At 41.6% G+C, this 20,676-nt stretch overlaps 1 protein-coding gene across 6 annotated transcripts in view; it reads left to right on the forward strand.

The window, feature by feature from the left end:
* CACNB2 (calcium voltage-gated channel auxiliary subunit beta 2) overlaps positions 1–20,676 on the forward strand; it is a 393,103-nt gene that overhangs the window by 1,561 nt on the left and 370,866 nt on the right. For all 6 annotated transcript variants that reach the window (XM_062210527.1, XM_062210530.1, XM_062210528.1 and 3 more), the window contains exon 2: positions 7,348–7,440. In XM_062210527.1, the coding sequence (XP_062066511.1) occupies positions 7,348–7,440 (93 nt within the window). The remainder of the gene's footprint in view (positions 1–7,347; positions 7,441–20,676) is intronic.

Consider the following 20,676-nt stretch of genomic DNA (forward strand, 5'->3'; position numbering starts at 1 on the left):
CCAGTGGAGTGGAGACAGGGCACTCGCCAGTGACTGGTTTTATACATACAGCAGAGGAGAATGGCGTGGATTTTATAAAGTGGATGAGGTAGAAATATCCAGCCGAATCAACATCTATCTCCTTGCTTGCTCTGCTTTCCAAAAATGAAAGCAGTTTTCCCTGAATTGTTCAGATGACATCCATGACTGGGAGGGAGGCGTTTTAACTCCCAGCGTCTCAGGGTTGTGTGAAACTTGGCAGGTAGCCTCTGCCCGAGGATGGACTCCTGACCAACAGTTCACGCTTGTTCCAACTCCAGTTTCATCCAGACACATGTCAGGTTCCATGAGGTTGAAAAATGTATTAGACCTTGGTGGTTCCAGGATCAAAGTCTAGAATATTCATAGACGAAAGGACTTTTAAAGCCTCATTTTCTCTTTGATCTTCCTTGAAGAATTTTTTTGAAAAGTATGTATTCCTATGATAAAAATAGAGCTCTTGAATTCTCAGATCAGTTAGGGCTGATGCAAAGGGTAACAAATACTAATTTACTTAGTGATTTACATAATTAACATAAGTCAACAAATACTATGCCCATGTGATGGCGCAATGTGGAAATGACTTTGATGTGAGAAGGCAGTTTATTCCTTTGAAGAACTTAGATTCCAAAGCTGCAAGTATGAAGCCTGTAAAGCAATTCTAAGGCATTGGATGGGACTAGGAGGGAAGTGCTGAATATCATGATTGCAAAGGAGTCAAGGTCACAAAAAATACTCTTTAGAGCAATCTGCCAGGGCTTCTTCGAAGTGGCACTTGAAGAGATTGAATGGTGGGTCAGAGTTCAACAGTTTGGAGAGAGGTGCTAGGAAGCCATACATGGAACAGATGCAGAAGTTAGAACTGTGCAGTTAGAACCCCTGGCTCAGAAGAGTGGGAGAAAAGGTACATGCTGGGTTGTAGTTGGACAGCAGGAGGGCAAAGCACTTGGACGTTGGTGTACTGAACAACCGGGAACTGAAGGTGTTCCAAACAGGAGCCACTGCCAGCACAGGGACAACACCCACCTGGGAATGTTCAAGACAGCTGGGAGTCTTCAGAGGTCAGAAGTGGAGCTGTCAGCGGGGAGATGAGTACAACAGTTTGGCAAGTCCGTGCCCCAGACATTTCAAAAGTCAGCCCGTAGGATGGAGTGATTGGTTTTACACATACAGGAGAGAGAGGAGAATGGCATGGAATTCGTGAAGCAGGCAAGGTAGAAAAGTTCAACTGTATGGACATCTATCTCCTTGCTTTTTCTGCTTTCTAAAAATGAAAGCAGTTTTCCTTGAGTTGTGTTCAGATGACATCCATGATTGGAGGAAACATTCTAACTTCTAGTGTCACAGGGTTGTGTGGAACTTGGCAAGACCATCTACTGTCTCTCTGGGTAGACCAGGGCAGCCATAAAATCTCCTGAGAACGGGGCTGCCTTGGGACTTCTCCCACCCCTCTTTTGTGACATGGAGTAAAAGTCATTCTACCTAGAGGTGAAGCTACCATTTGTGACTAGGACTGGTGTTTTAATCATTCTTCATACTTCCCTTCGGGGTTCCTTTCAGGGGGGACTTTGAAAATTCTTAGAGAAATGGAAAGAAAAGATGTTTCAGTGCCAAAATACTTCTTAAAATTACATGCAGTTTTTTCATTATATGCATTTGCCATGAACTTGTACATCCTGCTTTGCCATAAATACAGGGAGAGATTGAGAATCACAAGCTGCTGGTTTTACCTTTTTCTAATCAATGACCCTGCTGAGGGGGATGGAGTGGCACCCTCATAGATTCCAGCCCCTTTCCCCCAGCTCATTGTCGCACACACACAGGAATAGACTTATATTTCTCATACAAGACCACAGTGACAGTCTGACTGCAAATTCTTACAAGTTCTGGTTGAAACAAATTGCACTGCTCTTCAGGAAACCTGATGAGCAGTTTTGGTGCAGCCTTGGACGTGGCCTACCTCCAAATTCAAAGGGCTCAGTAGAACTCTCTCTCCAAGCCCTACATCTGCTCTGTCTATTGTAGTCACTTACCACATGTGGCTTTGGAACACTTGGAGTGCGGCCTGCTTTGAACTGAGATGTGCTGTACAAGTGAAACATATACCAGATTTCAAAGACACAACATGAAATAGAGACTACAGAACACTCTCATTAATAAGTTAACTCGGTTTATGCTGAGGTGACATATGTTGGGTTAAATAACATGCATTGCTACGGTGGACTCGGTGCTGTTTACCAATCTCATTAAAATAAGTTTATTTTGGTGCAAAAATTGTTGAAATCCATGCAAAGGTTTTTCACAATATGCATTTTCCATGAGCTTTGGAAGACCCCTCCCCTCACCTTTGTGTTGATGACTCATTGTAATGCTATTAGACAGCCTTACATAGAAGAATGAAACTGATGATTTCCCCCGGAGAATCAACTAGCTCCTGTGTGAATGAGGAGCAGGTGACAGGGATTGAAAATAGGATAGTGACAGAAGAGGAAATGGCTGAGAAGCAAGGGCAGGATCTGAGCAATTGAGGCACCGGGGTGATGGTCACCGGCCTGTGCAGTCACACCTGAGAATGAACAGGCAGTAACCAGAGTGCCTGTTTGCTTTGCTCCTAGCAACAGATCCCGGCTGGTTCCACCCTGGCCGAGTGCACCAGATGCTTTTCAAGCACGCTGTAGTAACGCATGGCAATGGCCAGAGCCTGCACGGCTGCAGCACAGAGCTCTGCCGAGAAAGCAGCAGCTGTTTGTGGCTCACGAACCTAGGCAACACTGTCTTCCAGAAGCATTCTTGGGTCTGGGCTACAAGTTGGTCCTCTGCAGTCTCCAGATTTCTGGTCGTGGGTCCTGTGCTTAAATGGTATTTTTTTTTCTTCTGGTGTTGCCAGGGAGAAATTGGAAAAACATGCCTATCAGACTTTCTGAATGTTCTCGGATTTGAAAGGAAATATCTGAGTGACTGGAAGTTTAGTTATCTTTGTAGTTTTACACTTCTTTTGTTAGTCTTTTCATGTAAAGAGCTTACCTGTTGCTATACTTAATTCTTTCGAATGATCCAGTATGTGGCTTTGGTCCTTTTAAGAAAAGCTGAATTAGATATGTTAACCCTGAAGTGTGGCAGAGGCATCGGTTAGTTTTTTTTGTAGGACTTGTCTGTATCCTACGGTGTATGGCAAACATCATCTATTTTCGTAACTACAGAGAGTTAAATTATTGGTGACACCAATGAAAGTAAGTGGACCTGGCTTGGAGATATTTCCAAGCCCAGCAGGGTGTAGGCTGGGCTGAAGGCTAGGTTTATCCCTGGCCTTCTGCCCTCCCTGCTCCTGCCCTTCCCCCACTTGGGATCTCTGCACCTGGCCTTGGCCTCCTCCCTTGCCATCTCCTCACTATTGGACCCTCCGAAGAGCTCTGTCTCCTTTCCTTGATTACTCCCTAGCTTTGTGTGAACTGAGCCATGTGAAACACAGCTTCCTGCTCTTCCCCTTGTCCTAGGGAGGTGATCTTAGCTCTCTCACCCAGGAAAGGTGGGATGGGAGTTGAGGTGGGAGGGTGGGTATGGGGGAAAGAACCACTATGTTCCTAAAGTTGTACTTAAGAAAAATGCATTCATTAAATAAGAACTTAAAAGTCCTGATGATGAGGTTCACACTAAGCTGTTGGTAAAGGAGGAGACGGAGTGTTGGATTTTTTCTCTGGATAGTTTTGGCTTTGTTTTGAACCCTGGAAGGAGGAAAGGGCACAATTTATAGGGATAAGCATCAGTGGACACAAATTGGGAAGGATGGAAACTGATCGTAGGCATCAGCAATGTGCTCACGGAGCGATTGATAGGTTGGGAAGCTGTCTTTGCCCTGCCCCAGGGGCTGCCAGGACAGCTCTGTGTGTCCTGCTGAGATCTCCAGGGAGCTGGCAACTTCTGTCTCCTTCAGTCATGCAGAAATTAGACTTTAATTACCTAGGAAACCTGAACTTTGATTAGCTGGGTTTTAAGACTACAATGTCAAGGAAGCTGTTCTGTACACTAAAGTGATATTAACACGATGAATCCTGGCTGTCTTTTTAATTTCCTTGATATATTTGTGGGAATTAAAGCTGGTTTATTGTAGTTTTCTTACTTAGCTTGGTTAGTGTTTTAGGCAATACAAGGCATTTAAATGCGTGATTTTTAAATCTTTTTAAAATTATGGTGACTTTGTTTTTATTAAGCTCCATATAACTAATAGGTAATGATTGGCTATTGGTGAGTTCTTGGACTATTCCTAAAAGGTTGTGCATGTGTCAGGGAGAATCTGAGTGACGCTTTATACTCTGGCCAAGTCCCCTTTTCTTCCTTTTCCTAACTGAAACCTACGCTGCACTAATGGTTAACTGTTTAAAATGTTTGGTACTTAAAGTTCATGGCTTGTGCATATTATGAAAATAACCTACGTGTGAATTGCAAAACTTTTGGTAAATATAAGCTTATCATCTTAAAGATTTTTTTTCATTGTATTTGAAAGAGAGAAACAAGCACACAGAAATCTTCTATCTGCTGACTTATTACCCAGATGGACACAGCTGCCAGGGCTGGGCCAGACTCAAGCCAGGGGCACAGGTATCAATGCAGGTTTCCCACATGGGTGGCAGGAAGTCGAGCTGTCACCTGCTGCCTTCTAGGGTACACATCAACGGGAAGCTGGAATCGGCAGCAGAGATGAGACTCAAACCAGGCGTTCTGATGTGGACATTGCCAGTGTCGGCGTAACTCCTATGCCAAATACTTATCCCTAAACTTTTAATTCCATTTTCAAATGAATTTGTTGAAGTCCCCTCATATTTAGTGTTAATAAAAAATATTTAGAAAAAACTGTTCATACAAGTGCATTTGAAGTAACAAATTAAGAAAACTGCTTTTCCAAAGTTAGCTAAACATTTGAACATTTAATCTTAGTTGTCTTTTTCTATTTTGGAAGAGATTTGCCTTAATTCCTGCAGATGAATACTCTGTTCCTTAAACTTTGAAGGCTTTAGAGTAACTGGGGAAAAAAAATCAGCAAGATGGGCTTAATGTTATGTATGTGATAGATTAAAGGACACTTGATTGTGTAATGCCAGTATATGTTGTCACTAACATCTTAAAAGTTCATGATAATAAGCTATTTATTAGCGTTCCAAAAATGCTTATTTTTTTTTTTATCCTGAATACTGTTGTAAAAACATGGCTAGTCATTGAGTATTCGGTCTACAGTTAGATCTTTCTAGGGCTGGGCCATTAGAGGAGGAATTAATTCTGAGTTAGTAAAATAGCAAAATAGAGGGATCGTTAAGCATACCTCTTTGTCTTGATACTAAGTAGAATAGGTAATTAACAGGGATTTTTCTATAATACCATGAAAACGTGAAGCAATTAATACTTTAAATCCTCTCATACATTTAAGCCTTGGAGGACAATGTTTTTCTTAATGCTACCATCAGTTTGCATGCACTTCAGTATGCCATAGTTTTTTCAGTGTGCAAACTGTCTCAGTACAATGGCAAACTGTAATAACTCTATGCATTGCATAAGGAGTGACATAGACCTGAAGTAATGCTCATGAACAGTAGTCCCAGGAACCTGGAAAAATTATTCTGAATTTGTATGTGTCCAACTTTCTGTTGAACAATAGCTTCTTCTGGAACTGAGTGTCTTCAACATTGTGTGGCTCTCATAGGGCCTGTTGTGCAATTGTGAGCAACAGTGAAAAAGCTAAACATACCCACACAGCTAAATAGTAAAACAAACTTATCAAAAAGCTGAAATCAATGATGATGGAATTCTAAGGTTGTTATTTCCCACTCATTTCAAAATGGTAGTGGGAGAAAATGTGACAGTGGGCTAAGATTATAGTTAGTTCTCAAAGATAATTTATGCTCCATATGAAGATACATGGTTTACCAAACCTACGTTGTCTCACTCCAAAAGAAACAGGGCTTTAAAACATGCTTTCAAGGTAAATATTTTTCTATGTGAAGTAATGTAAAAAAATTTACTTTTAAGGAGATTTTTTTTCCCGCTGTACTTCATTTTGGCCCTCTAAGGCTTTGGAAGATATTTCTTTCCAAACCTTTACATAATAATTGGAAAAGGAAGAGTGTTGTTAAAAGAATGTTATTTTTCAACAGTTTACCAAATAATGTTTACATAAGTAAGAAGAATAAGCTGTTAAGTGAGGAGAACCTTGTATATTGCATTATGAAAAGCCAGCCTGGCTTGTCTTTCCTTTTATGAAGTTGAGAGTTAATTAAATGCCATGGAAACACATTTGTATTATATAAATCCCTTAGATACTTGGGAAGAGAACAAACATATTTAAGAAAAGATTTTACTTTAAGATTATACCACCCTCTCGCTGATTGCAAATTCATCTAAATTACTCATAACACAAATGTTTGTAATAGACATTGGCTTGCTTGAGTGCTATGTAGATTATGGTTTATAAGGTATCTTCTTTTTAATGAAATCCATATGAATATATAAAGCATAACCAAGTGGCATTTTCAAAAACTGAATATGATTTTAAAAGTGAATTTTGCAAATTCCGATAATGTAATGAAGTCTATATGAACCTTGTAATTTTCATCACATTACATATTTTAGCATGTGGCTAGCACTTTTTGATGTATGTATTTGAACACTTATGTGCTAGGTCTTGTACTAAATACTCAGACATTATTTCATGTAATACTTAAAATAACCCACTTTAAATATGAGAAAACTGAAGCTTGTAAAGGTTAGGAAATGGGCTCAAAGTTTGCTCTAGGCAGGATTCCAAATGTGTATATGTGTTGAGCTATTTTTCATTTATATTTAGCTGTTTAAATATTCACAATGATTTTATCTGTTTAGAATTACATAGAGATCAATGCATAAGGTGGTATTAGAGCTGTGGATGCAAATTCAACAGAAATAACACAGAAAGCAAGTTCGTCTGTGGGTGCTTGTGCTTGGCCCAATCTTAGTGTTGAAGCAACTCATCTGACTTTGAATGGCTGTCTTGCTCTTCAATGCTTTATCTTTAGCAGCTTTTGCCTCTTGCCTGCTAACATATTTATAGATGGTGTAAATTGTTTTAATTTACCTGTTGCTCCATGCTTTGTCTAGAGTCCTTTCCTACCTAAATATTCACTGATGTGAAGTAGTTTCTTATGATTCTACCAGTATTAACTTTTCAGTAATGCCCACATATGATGGAAATTTATTGCTCGTTTTGTTTTGGTCTTGGACATGTTTTAGAAGCAGGCCTAGATTCCTGTGAAAGGGTCTGATGATAATCTCATTTGTCTCTTCTCTTTTTCATTTTTATTTTAGTCCTATGGAAAAGGAGCCAGAAGGAAAAACCGATTTAAAGGATCCGATGGGAGCACCTCCTCTGATACTACCTCAAACAGTTTTGTTCGTCAGGTAGGAAAGCTCTTAAATGCATGGTTTACAGGAGTGTATTCAGACTAGTTTAGTTTTGTTTTTTAAGGTAAAGTTTTATGTTCATCTTCAGGAATTATATGGGATTGTGCTTTTTTAAAAGCGGAAGTGGAAATTGTACAGTTAAATGTTATTAAAATATTTTAATTTCAAGTGAAACTGAGCAATAAATATACTTTTTGCTGGCATGTTGGGGAAAGACAAGTGTAAATTCATCATAGAGGATTTCTTCACGATGGCATTAGAAAACCCAGCCGACGTGATTACAGCTGTTGTGTGTGTGTGTGTGTGTGTGTGTTGGGGTGGAGGCGGTTCAGGAGTCCTAAGACAATGAGAGAACTCTGGGAGAAAGGATGGCAGGCTTTTGTGTTTTGTTCTTGCGTGTATGTAGGAGATGGCATCTGCATGGCTAACTTTGAGGTTGAGACACTGGTTTCCTCTAGCTTGAGTTTTCTTCTTCCTTTGGGCTTGGATTGGAAAAGAGAAAATTGTCCTTGGTCTTGAATGGTTGAGGCTGCCCTGGTGAGTGAGAACCCGTGATGATTTTTGAGACGTAAGACATAATTTTAATGGTTGATTTGATTGCTGCCTTTGGAAGTGGAGCCTTCGTCTTTGTTAACACGGAGTTCATTCCTGCCTGGGAGTCTGGAACTGACCCCTGAACAAGCACTGTCAGGCCCCCTATCGTGAATACCCCTGTATGGTGGCCAAGAGGACCCCAGGCATCCAAGCAAGGACGTAGGCCAGCAGACCTCTGGGGGCCCTGTCTTATGTGTCAAGACTAGAGTCTCATGAGGTGTGGGCGAGCCTGTGTCTTCATCCAATACCTCTCCCTGCAGCGGGAAATGAGGGAGGAGAGGGCGAGGGCAGACCCTGCTTTCCCAGCCCAGAGCCCATGGCCAGTCCCAGGCTGATAGTCTGGCGAATAATCTGCTGTGAGCGAGGGATCACTTCCCAGAACAGCGGTTGTCAGCTGCAAAATCTGCCCCATTTCTTCTGGGTGCATCTTTGCCCCATAGCTTCATGGGCCCTTGCTTGTGTGGGAAGAGTGTCTGCTATAGATCCCTTTGGGTGCAGCTCCACCCTCTCGGTACCCTTGTTGAGTCTGTGGGCTCCCTGCTTCCCCCATGTCTTTGTCACAGTGAGCTGCGGTGAGGGAGTTCTCTGGGCTGTCGTGGCCTCCTCACAGTTTGCTTTTGTTCCTGCGGGATGGGCCTTCTCCGGCCACCAGTCCCAGTTTGTAATATTTGAGTACAGCAGCCACACGTCTGAGTAGCTTTTAAGCAGCAGGGATAATGTTACTTCTGATCTATGCCAGTTGGGAATGGTTTTGGTTGCAGGAAGTTAGAAAAAGAGAATGTGGTTAAGAAGTGGAGCTCTTTGGCTGTGAAACATTGGGGAGAAAAAAGATGAAGCTGAGTGGGATCAACCCTGGAGCCATGCCCTGCTGATGGGGGGAGCTGAGAAGGCTGTCAGACGAGCATCAGCCAGGCACCATGCTCCTGGGGATGCATGAAGGGCCTTGGGACACAGTTGCTCAGCTTAGGTGAGTCAGTTAAAGGAAAGGGGCCCAAGGCCTTTTCTGTTTCAAATAGCTTTATTCAGTCTGCCTCTGGGACAAAGGGATTGAACCTGGGGAGCTAGAATCTACTGAGTCATCCTGTCAGCACTGAATGTTCGAGGTCCTGAAGCAGCAAAACCGAGCTTCTTAGTTCCTGTAGAAGAGCAAAACAACAAATAATGCCAAGCGGCATGATGAAATTGCATGGAAATGAAGCCTGAAAGTGATGTATTTCAAAAGAGCAAGATAGAGCTCATAGAAATTATTAGCATAGATCCCACTGCTGCTCATATAAACTCCATATAAATGTCATTTAAAGGCAGTTGCTGGACCCATTTTCCACTTGTCTATCAAGTCCTCTTTCATGGAATTTTGAGGACTTACAAGGCTAGGAGGGGTTACCAGACTGCATCCAAAATTAACTGAAATTCGTTTTTCTGTGTGATAACTGTGTTAACTGTTTATGTGCCTGTGACGCAAGTTACAAATCAAGCTGTTTAATGTCAATGTAGAAACATATCTGTCCATGCAGATACGGGCATGTAACAAAGAATCCAGCCCAAAGTGTAAAAGCAAATGTCGGTCTTTGTAAAACCTCAATAGCAAGAGATGCTTGCTGTGGTGCGGGTTTGGGGGTACGCAGGCAGGTTATTGGAAACCTTGCGGGCTTGCATTGTCACATAAGGGAAACCAGCATCTGCAGCAAAAATTCTGAGTTTAAAAGTGCGTTTTTCCTGGGGTAATTTGATCTCTGTTCTGTTAGAACCACATTCATAATTTTGCTACCTTCTGAGAATACGCAAGAACTACATGCCGTGGCTAGACAATGAACAGAAATGGCTTCTTCAGAGCGTCTGTGGAGACGCCTGGCAGATACTCAGAACAAGCGGTAGATGAGGAGGCGATTTCCAATACCTTTTTAAGTGCTTCCTTTTTATCAAAAATAGACGTTTTGTGAAACATGTGATTTGTGTCGATGTCTCCCTCTGACTATTACTGGTCCATAGCAGAGGCACGCATGCGGTTGGTATAGAAAGGTGTTTCATCAACTGGGTTCTATTTAAGCATATCTTAAAGTTAGATTATACTACTTCCTTTGAATCAAGGTAATTTCCTTATAATTTTGAAAACCTATGGTTTGCCAACAGTATATTTATAAGGACTTTTGAAGTTATTTGAGAAACATTAGGTGCTTTTGGGTGGTTTTCATGGTACTGCAATTTATAACTTTTAGAGGTTTAAAATGTGAAGATTTTACATAAAGAAAATGAATTAAGAATTTAATAACTGAGAATATAAGTTTGTTCTGGACTAAATTGTATCCCTACCTGCTGAGAATCATATATGGGATTTCAGTATGACTGTATCTGGAAATAGTCTTTAAAGTGGTAATTAAGGTTGAGTGAAATCATAAGGATGGAGCCATAACCCAATAAGACTAGTGTCCGTGAAGAAGAGACACAGGGACACAGTGAGAAGGCAGCCGTCTACAAGCTCCAGAGAGGCCTCTCCAGAAACCAGCACTGCTGACACCTTGAGCTTAGACTTTTTAGCCTCCAGAAATGCCAGGAAATTAATTTCTATTCATAAAGCCACAGTTTGTTGTATTATATCCTAGCTAACACTTGGTGTTGTCAGTTCTTTACTGTAGCTGTCCTTATGGCAGTATAATGGTAGCTAATTATGGTATTAACATACATTTTCCCAATAACAGAGCCAGAATTTCCCTGTGGCTAGATCTAGACAACATGTGGGGAACATTGTAAAGATAAACAGGTAAATAAGTCTATCTATGTGTTTATCCATCGGTCTAAAGTGTGTATAATCTAGAAGATCTTATGGAAACATTTTATCATTGTTGATGGTAAATATCCCACTAATCATACTAATTAGGTCTATAGCCATTTGATTAAGATGTTGTTGTAACTATATGTTGGAATCTGTTGAAACATGCTGGAGAATATATTGAAATATGAGCATGAAAAAAAGGTACAAGGTAAAAGGATAAAATCATTTACCCATTTTTATTTTTCCAGGTTCTTACAGGTATGCTTTTAGCCGTTTTTTTGTGATACTGTCATTAAAAAGAATTCTTTAAAAAGAATCATTTCATTTAACATAATGACCTCCAGTTCCATCCGTGTTGCAGGTGACAAATTTAATTGTTTTTTATGGCTGAATAGTATTCCATTGTGCATACATGTCAGATTTTCTTTGTCAGTGATGGGCAGTTGTTTCTGGCTATTGGGAATTGTCCAGCAATAAATGTGGGAGTGCAGATGTTTCTTTAACAAGTGAATTTAGTTTCCTTTGATGTAAACTCAGGCGTGGTATTGTTGGATCGTATGGTAGTTCCATTTTTATCTTTTTGAGGACACTCCACACTTTCCCGCAACAGCTCTGCTTTTTTCCATTCCCAACAGTGTGCAAGGGTTTCCCTTTCCACACAGGCTCACTAGCCCTTGTTTTGTCTTTTCTCTAATAGCCCATCTTATGGGAGTGAGGTGCTGTCATGGTGGCTTGGATTTACATTTCACTGATGATTAACAATGTTGAGAATTTTTTATGTACCTGTTGGCCATTTGTGTATCTTTTGAGAAATATCTGTTTAGATCCACCACATCATTTTTAAGTGGTACTATTATTATTAATATTATTTGGCTGTTGTGTTTCAGTTCTTCATCTATTCGGGATGTTAATCTGTTGTCAGACACCTTGCACAGAAAGCAAGTATCACATCTCACTCATGTGGAGTCTAAAACATATGTGATTTCATGGAAGGTAAAAATATAATGATGGTTACCAGAGGCTGGGGCGGGAAGTGGGGAAGGAAGGAATGGGGAAAGGTTGATTGACAGGTACTAGGTCATAGCTAGGTATGAGTAAGAAGTTCTAGGGTTCCGTTGCACAGTAGGGGGTCATTAGGGGATGTCAATGTGCTATATATTTATTAAAAATATTAGAAGATAGGACTTTGGATGTTTTCCCTATTAAATCATTAAATGCTTAAAAGGATTGATGTATTTACCCCAATTAGACATTACACAATGTTTACATATAATGAAACATCACATAGAACTCCATAAATATGTACAATTTTTATTGTCTGTTACCATTTAAAAATAAAGAATCAGTCTTGGAAAAATTGCTTTTAGGTAAATTTCTGCCTTAGGCTCTGAAAAGTATGATGACAGCTGCCATGAAAGAATGTATACAGTCAGATGAAATTTCAGTTTTGTTAACTAATGATGAACTAGTTAATTTAACAAACTAACCTTCTTTTGGCCTGTAACATCAGCCTGTTTGAAGTCAGTGTTATTTCAAAAATGGGTGTTGGAGGGGACTTCCCCTGTGAAATTAGCTGATCCCTGCCACCTAGAATAATTGCTAGTGTTTGGGGTAGGAGCTGTGTCCTGACCTGTGATTTTGGGTGCCCTTTGTCTGCAGGGGTTGTTAGATGCATGTGGCACATATTGGAGGGGTGTCCCATGGGCTATGGGAAATGAAGATGTTGTTGATTCTACTCCATGTAAGTTTGTTGTGCAGTGAAGGACTAACTCACCTTATATGTAGGTACTTTGAAAATTTTATTGAAAATAGAATTTAGAAACCAGTTTATTTGTGCGTGAAAATATTTTTTGAAATTCATACTTAGGAGATATCTTTAAAAAGTTAATGAAACATCAGAATACATGGGTTCAGTTCCTGGCTGCAGCTCCTGACTTAAGTTTTCTGCTGATGTGGAACCTGGGAGGCAGCAGTGATGGCCCACGTAATTGGGTTCCTACTACCTGCCTGGGAGACCTGGATGGAGTTCTTAGCTCCTGGCTTTGGCCCAGCCCATTTTAGACATTGTGGGCATTTGGGGAGCAGACCAGCAAATGCGAGCTCCTCTCAAATTAATTTTAAAAATCACAAAAAGTCATGAAAAAGTATTATGAAAAAACTGTGCATGAATTTCAGAATTTGCACCAAAGGGAAAATGTTTTAATTCCATTTCCGTGAACTTTTTGAAGTTTCCCTGTGGACCATGGCAGAGGAAATAAAAATTGATGACTGTTAATGTGTACCATGTATTCTATCCCTAACAGCATTTTACAGGTGAGAAAATTGAGGCAGTTACTTTACAAGTATGTCTGGAGTTAACAATTTGAATCCAGGTGGTTGACTCTGGATTCTTTGCTTTATTGGCTATGCTTATACTGTTTTTTAAAGATTTATTTGAAAGTCAGTTACACAGAGGAGAGGTGCAGAGAGAAAGAGGTCTTCCATCTGCTGGTTCACTCCCCAGCTGGCCCAAGGGCTTGGAGCTGTGCCAATCCAAAGCCACGAGCCAGGAGCTTCTTTCAGGTCTCCCACATGGGTGCAGGGCCCCAAGCACTTGGGTCATATTCTGCTTTCCCAAGCCATAGCAGAGAGCTGGATTGTATGGGATGCTGGCACTGCAGGCAGTGGCTTTATCCCCTATGCCACAACTCCAGTCCCTATGCTATACTCCCTTATAGTAAAATAATATCAGTAGATGAGAACCAATAATGATTATTTTACCTAAAAGAAGACACGTGGGAAGATTCCTGCTAGTGACTTCATGATGTCTGCGTACAAGGACTCGTTAGTCTTGCTCCCTAACAGAGTGAGGATATGGTCAGTATTAGGAAATTTCACTAGGCATCATGATTTCAAAAACACCAGCATTAGTTCTTTACTTCCCCCCCCCCCCCCCCCCACAAGTGGCTCTCGTTCCCAGCTCCTGTCACCATCTCAGAGCTTTGTTTGTATTGGTCATGAGAAGGAGCATTGGAATTGGAAGTGTGTTTTCTTTCCCCCACGGAAGTTACAAAAACAAACTTTCTGGGGTTCTAGAACTCCTCCCCCTTGTTAATTAAGAGTGAATCACCTGTGGCATTATGTTGGTCTGCTTTGTGGTTTGCTTGAGGCTCATGTGGATCGGTGAATGGTCCACGTTGTGAGTTGGGTGAAGTCAGCTACGTGTATGGCCCCTGGATTTCCCTTGGGCACCTTTTGAAACTGTTTCATAGCTCCTGGTGGCTTTTGCTTTGTATATGGTCATTTTAATTTTAATTTCTTAGAGTAGAAAGTATTAATATGACTCCTGGATATTGTAATTAGAAGGGAGAAATACTGTTAAAGTCATTTCTGTGCTAAAAGGCATTTAGTACATAAAGCTATGGTTAGGTTGGACTGTTGGGAAAATTGTAGGTGATTCCAGTATAAACTCTGTCATCTTTGGCTATGTGTTGGAAACAAATACATAAACAAGAGGACTTCATTTATCATACTAGTAAGACTAGAAAAGCTATGATTCGTTAAACCCTTTGCTTTTAGTACTCTGCATAAATTAGTCTATTGAGGGAATTAAATTTTCATAGACCTTGGCTCATTTCTCCTAACTTCATCAAAAGGTAGAAGAAAGGAAAAATCCTAATGTCTAGTGTTTAAAAAAAAGTTTAGCCGCAGAACCTAAGTGGGTAAATTAATTGGCTGGAAGAAGAGGTGGATAGGAGTAACAAGCAGGCCTGCTTGGCACCGAAGGGGAGAACATTTGTGCTGTTCTTTGTGAGGTATTGTGCAAGAACTGCTAACTGTATAAATTCTTTGATGCTGCCAAGGTCAGGGAAAACTATGTACATCTGCAAATAAGTCCTGGTCATCAAAGTTAAAGCAACTGCTGGGGCTGGAGGCGGTCGTAACCATGACTGCCCAGTTAGCCCCAGTAATTCTCTTTGTCCTCTCTCCCCCTCCTCTCATTCTCTCATATTGCCTTATTTATTTATTTTATTTTCTATTTTTTCATTTTCTTAAAGACATGTGTTCTCCTGACTACATTTACGTCCCTGGCAGTATTCCTGAGACGAACACCAAATGCTAAGGGACTGATTTGCCAGTTTTGCTTTATTTTGATGCATCCGCAGTGTGACTACTTTGATTCAGAGCTCTACGCCATGTTCTTGCCGTATATACGGCCAGAATTCACCAGCCACCAGTTGTTTTGATAGGTTGCCATGTGGTCCTGACTGGTGTCATTTCCGCAGAAAGTTGAGCCTTAAGGATCAACTTCTCTTTGGGATTTTCAAGTGCCATGATTCTTTGAGGCTCATGGAGAAGGATTCTACAACTGATCTGGGGTTTTGCTCACCAGCATATGTTGTGGTTGTAACGAAATAATCTTGTAGCTTCTGAGGGCTTCCAGAATACAAATTAGGATGACAAAATGGAATGAACCAAATATTTAACAGAAGGTTGCATGACACTTTGAGAACATGGTATTCTAAACAAATTCCACCGCCTCCCAGTACCATGTTCTTGGTGATGCTTTTTTGGACCTTTTATATTAGTTCAGATTGGCCTTAAATATGAATGATTAATCACAGAGACACACAGTCTATTTTTTAGTTTTGTTTTGCAAAGACAGATTAAACTGTGATAATGATTACAGACTCCAGGCCTGTGTAGACTGATATGTTTAAGGTTGGATAAATCTTTCAGCCTTTAAATACTGGCTTGTTGCCTTGTTATGCTGTATTTGTCACAAACACAACTATAAATAATAAAGCAGTAGATTTATTGCCACTGATTTCCTGTGAATGTCCTGTCTTATTAGGCATTCACTTAGATTTTGTGAATGGCAAAATCGGTTTTGTGTCCTCTTAAGTGTTAACTATATCAGTATAAAAATATTTATCTTTTAAATAAAGAAGTCCTTTGTTTCTGTATAGGCATATATATGCATATATGTATATATGAGAGGGCTTAAATTCATGGAAAATGGAATTAAAGGTCAATTTATTATGGTGCAATAAGTTTGAAATCCATGCATAGTGTGTTCATTATACATATTTTCCATGAACTTTTTAAAGACCTCTTATAATTACTAAGAACATCTTACTTTTTGGGAGACACGTGTACTTCAGAAAGTATAAAAGAAAAATTCAGATTTTCTGTTTTAAGCTCTGATTAGTTTTAACTTGTCTATTGGAGCATAATGTTTGTGGGAGAACAAAAGTATCCTTATGTAAGAAATTTTCCCTAGTGTTAGATTGTTTTTATGTATTTTACCTTCCTTAGAAAACTGGGCCTGAGGTCTTTGTTATTATTTTTGAATTGAAGTTTCTTTTTATCTTTATTTTTTTTTAATATTGGGATAAATACATTATTTTAAAATCGGGAATTATTCCTATAGTTTTTTAAAAAATGTCTTTAGAAACAGGTATATTTTGAATTATTTTTCACTACGTTCTTTCTTATTCATCTCTTATTTGGCTGTGCCACACAAAATCTTAGAAGTCCCATACTACATTATCCCTACAAGAATAATTGACAGTTTATATTGATGACCTAATATGGAGCAACTCATTGAACTAGAGAAAGCGCCTCACTAGACAGTGATTTGCAGAAGGTACCTGTTTCACTTGAACCCAGAAGTCAGAGTGCTGCAGAGGATGGGTGTCTGTGTGCACAGTGGTTCCGTGGCCGCAGGTCTTCCTTCCGGGATTCTCCTAAGGTATGAGGTCTGGTGTGATCAAGCAAAAGCTCGCTCCTTCCCCTCTATTGATTTGTTTCTGGAAAGCTTCCCATTTGATGATTCTCAGATGCCAGAAATTAATTTTTGAGATTTTGGTTTAGGGCTCAGAAATGTTTTCAGTGTTTCAGTTTATGGTTATTCCGCACTCCTGCCCAGGTGCCTGCGGGTTCATTAGAAAGATCTGATGAGGGGGGCTGGGGAGGGGAAGGGCTCTCCCCGCCCCTGTGTCTGAGCTTCCTGTACTCGGTCTCACCATCTGCTCACCTCTGTGTGAGGATGAAGGAGGGCGAGAACAGGAAGATGACGACAGGAGGATGGGAGAGCTCTGCGGACTCTTTCCTGGGCTGATGTTTGGGAAACCTTGGTGGGAGCTCTGCAGGAGGTCCCTGTGCCCTGTCATCACCTGTAGAGAGTTAGCGTGGCGTAGGGCTTTGTCTTCGTTAATATCTCCTGTGTCCTAGTGGAGGGAGAGAAGTCCCAGGCTCCGTTCCCTCCTTTTCTTGACTTGGGTGACAAGGGAGCGTGGTGACAACAGCTGACCCTGACAGCTGTGCCCCGGCCTTGCCTCCCCCTCTCTCCTCTGAGTCTGGGCGCCGTGACCTTGCCAGCTTTTCTTTGTTGGAAAGTGCTGTCTTCTCTGAGCCAGGGCTCTGCTCTTCCTTGGTAGGTCTAACCCTGACGTTTACTCCCTGCCCCTGAAAGATTTCCTGATGTCTCTTGGTCCAAGTGTTTGTTGTACGTGAAAGTTGAAAAAGTCAATCTCTCTTTTAAAATTCTCCCCTACAACTAAAACACACGGGCAGACTTACTTGAAAGAAAAATCACACAGATGTTAACTGAGTTTGCTGGAGCTGTTATAACAAAGTAACCCGAACTGCGTGGCTTGAACAACAGACATTCGTTGTCCAACAGGTCTGCAGGCTTAGCGTCCTAACTCGAGGTAGGGGCAGAGCTGGTTCCTTCCAAGGGCTGTGAGAACGAACTGTTCCAGGTGTTGTCTTGGCTTGAAGCCAGCTGTCTGCATACTCACGTGGTGTTCTCTTTGCTTTGTCGATCACCATATCCCTCTCATAAAATTTGAAAATAATTTTTAATTTTAATGGAAAGAAAATGAATGGATAGAATAAGTAGAGATTTTGCATCCGCTGGTTCACTCCCCTGATGCCCGTAATAGCCAGGAACTCCCATGTGGGTGGCAGGGATTCAGCTAACTACTTGAGCCATCTTCCGCTGCCTTCCAGGCTGTATGTTCGCAGGAAGCTGGATCAGAAGCAGGGAAGCTGGGCCTTGAACCAAGCACGCTGATAAGGAATGCGAGTATCCCAAGTGGAGTTTGAACTGCTGCACCCAACAGCAGCCTCCATATACCCCATGAATAAGGACACCAGTCATATTGGATTAGGCCCATGCTAATGACCTCATTTAGCTTGATTGCTCCTGTGAATGTTTTGTGTCCAAATAAGGTCACATTCCGAAGTGTTGACAGTTGGGACTCTGACATGAACTTCAGGGGATACAATTCAACCCCTAACAGATGACATCTGCTATAATTAGCTTCATATATAATATTTTTCTCTATAACTTAGGTGTTCAGTATGAAGATAATTAACACTAGAAAGTACTGAACAAAAAGCCAGTATATATTAGAAAAGACAGAAATAGGTCTTTTACTGTAGAGTATTAAAGGAGTGCAAAGGTGTATTTCCCCTGTAAGATGATATATTTCATTATAGAAATGAAATAACTTCATGTAGTTTTGTAAGGAACCTAATACAACCAATATCTTTTTTTCTTTTTCTTTTTCTTTTTTTTTTTTTGTCAGGCAGAGTGGACAGTGAGAGAGAGAGACAGAGAGAAAGGTCTTCCTTTTCCGTTGGTTCACCCCACAATGGCCACTTTGGCCCGCGCACCGCGCTGATCTGAAGCCAGGAGCCAGGTGCTTCTCCTGGTCTCCCATGTGGGTGCAGGGCCCGAGGACTTGGGCCATCCTCCACTGCACTCCCGGGCCACAGCAGAGAGCTGGCCTGGAAGAGGGGCAACCGGGACAGAATCCGGCACCCCAACCGGGACTAGAACCTGGTGTGCAGCGCCGCTAGGCGGAGGATTAGCCTGTTAAGCCACAGCGCTGGCTGCAAGCAGTTTTAAGAACCAGTTGTGGGCTGGGAAAGGCAAACAGTGAAGAAGTGGAGGGCAGAGGGAGAGGGGTATCTTCCATCTGCTGGTTCATTCTCTAATTGGCTACAATGGCTGTAGCTGGGCCAATCCGAAGCCAGGAGCCAGGGGCTTCTTCCGGGTCTCCCACATGGGTGTAGGAACCCAAGGACTTGGGCCATAGCAGAAAGCTGGATTGGAAGTAGAGCACTGGGACTTGAATCGGCGCCCACATGGGATGCCTGCACTGCAGGCTTCACCTGCTATGCCACATCACCGGTCCCACAATCAATATCTTATTATGAATGTGCTTTAATTTTCCTGCAGTGTATAAAATCCTTTTATAAGGCCTTGATAACTTGTCACTAGCTACAAGTCTGTGTTCCAAAAAATGTTTAAAAGACTTCAGCCTTTTAAAGAATAAATTCATTGGTATAATGTAGAATCTGGTTTACTCTCCAGTGTAATTTAGTAGGTAAAATGCATGCAGACTAGTGCATATTTACAATAGATGGGTAACTGTGGATATGTATGAATGAATGTATGAGTATTCTGTGACATTTAGGTTTTCCTTTTATTCTTTGCCCTCTCCTATTGAAAACCAGAGATCTTTTAAAATGTAGTTTGTAGCTGAGTCAGTGTCCTTGCTAGGTTGCAAGACTGTTGGGAAGTAATTTTTTTAAAAAATTTTTTGACAGGCAGAGTGGACAGTGAGAGAGACAGAGAGAAAGGTCTTCCTTTGCTGTTGGTTAACCCTCCAATGGCTGCCGTGGCCCGCTCTGCGGCCAGTGCACCGTGCTGATCCAAAGCCAGGAGCCAGGTGCTTCTCCTGGTCTCCCATGGGGTGCAGGGCCCAAGCACTTGGGCCATCCCTGGGCCACAGCAGAGAGCTGGCCTGGAAGAGGGGCAACTGGGACAGAATCCGGTGCCTCAACTGGGACTAGAACCTGGTGTGCCGGCGCTGCAGGCGGAGGATTAGCCTAGTGAGCTGCGGCGCCGGCCAGGAAGTAATTTTTATACTTCCATTTCTCAGAGCACATTATTAAGTCTATTGAGTTCATGTGGTTACTACTTGAGACTTGTAGAAGTGTAATACCAAGGAGGAGGGTGAATGAAGAGCCTCACCGTATCGTCCTCTCTGACAATGATAAGGAGAACACCCCCATGGTAAACCAGGATGCCTTGCTATGTATTATTACCTGCAGGGAAAAAATGAAAGATTATCTGTGATCTGTGCACTGACTAGCTGATGCCCGTGTTCTCCAGGACATGGGTCATGCTAAAAACATTGGGTGCTCTTTTCAACTCCCGTTCCTTTACTAAACAGAATGTGTTCAAGGAGTCAAGCCATGTAGATATCTAGTAAATTATTAGCATCAGAGAGCTGGATGTGTGTATTTCAAAACCAGTTCCTGTGGGTCTCTGATGCTGTCTCCTGGTTAAGCACGGTTACCTGGAAGAGCTCAAAGGGTCAAGAGTGGATCATGAAGAAAAAAATAGGAGGAGCCAGGTCACGGAGAAGTGGTAAATGAGGTGGGACTTACTAACATAAACAGCCCTTGAGCCGACAGCAGGTCTGTCTTCACGGAGGACTGAAACACCGTGCCCTGTGTGGAGGAAGTTAGGTTTAGTTCTAATCAGCACAGAAAGTGTTCAGCCATTGATGACAACAGGAAGCTAAAATAATGTCAGTGCACAGTGTGTTTTTGTGCTTAGAGCCCTGAAAAGGTGATATGTAATACAGATAGCCTACACTGTATTGTGATGGTTAACGAAAGGTTTCAAGTAGTCTGATTTACAGATGAAACTGTTTTGGAGCCCGGGTGCTGTAGTGGGTGAGGCCACCGCCTGTGGTGCTGGCATGCCATATGGGTGCCAGTTTGAGTCCCGGCTGCTCTACTTCCAAACCAGCTCTCTGCTGATGGCCTGGGAAGGCAGCGGAAGATGGCCCAAGTCCTTGGGC

Source organism: Lepus europaeus, chromosome 14 (assembly GCF_033115175.1).
Source record: "Lepus europaeus isolate LE1 chromosome 14, mLepTim1.pri, whole genome shotgun sequence".
NCBI classification, from domain to species: Eukaryota; Metazoa; Chordata; class Mammalia; order Lagomorpha; family Leporidae; genus Lepus; species Lepus europaeus.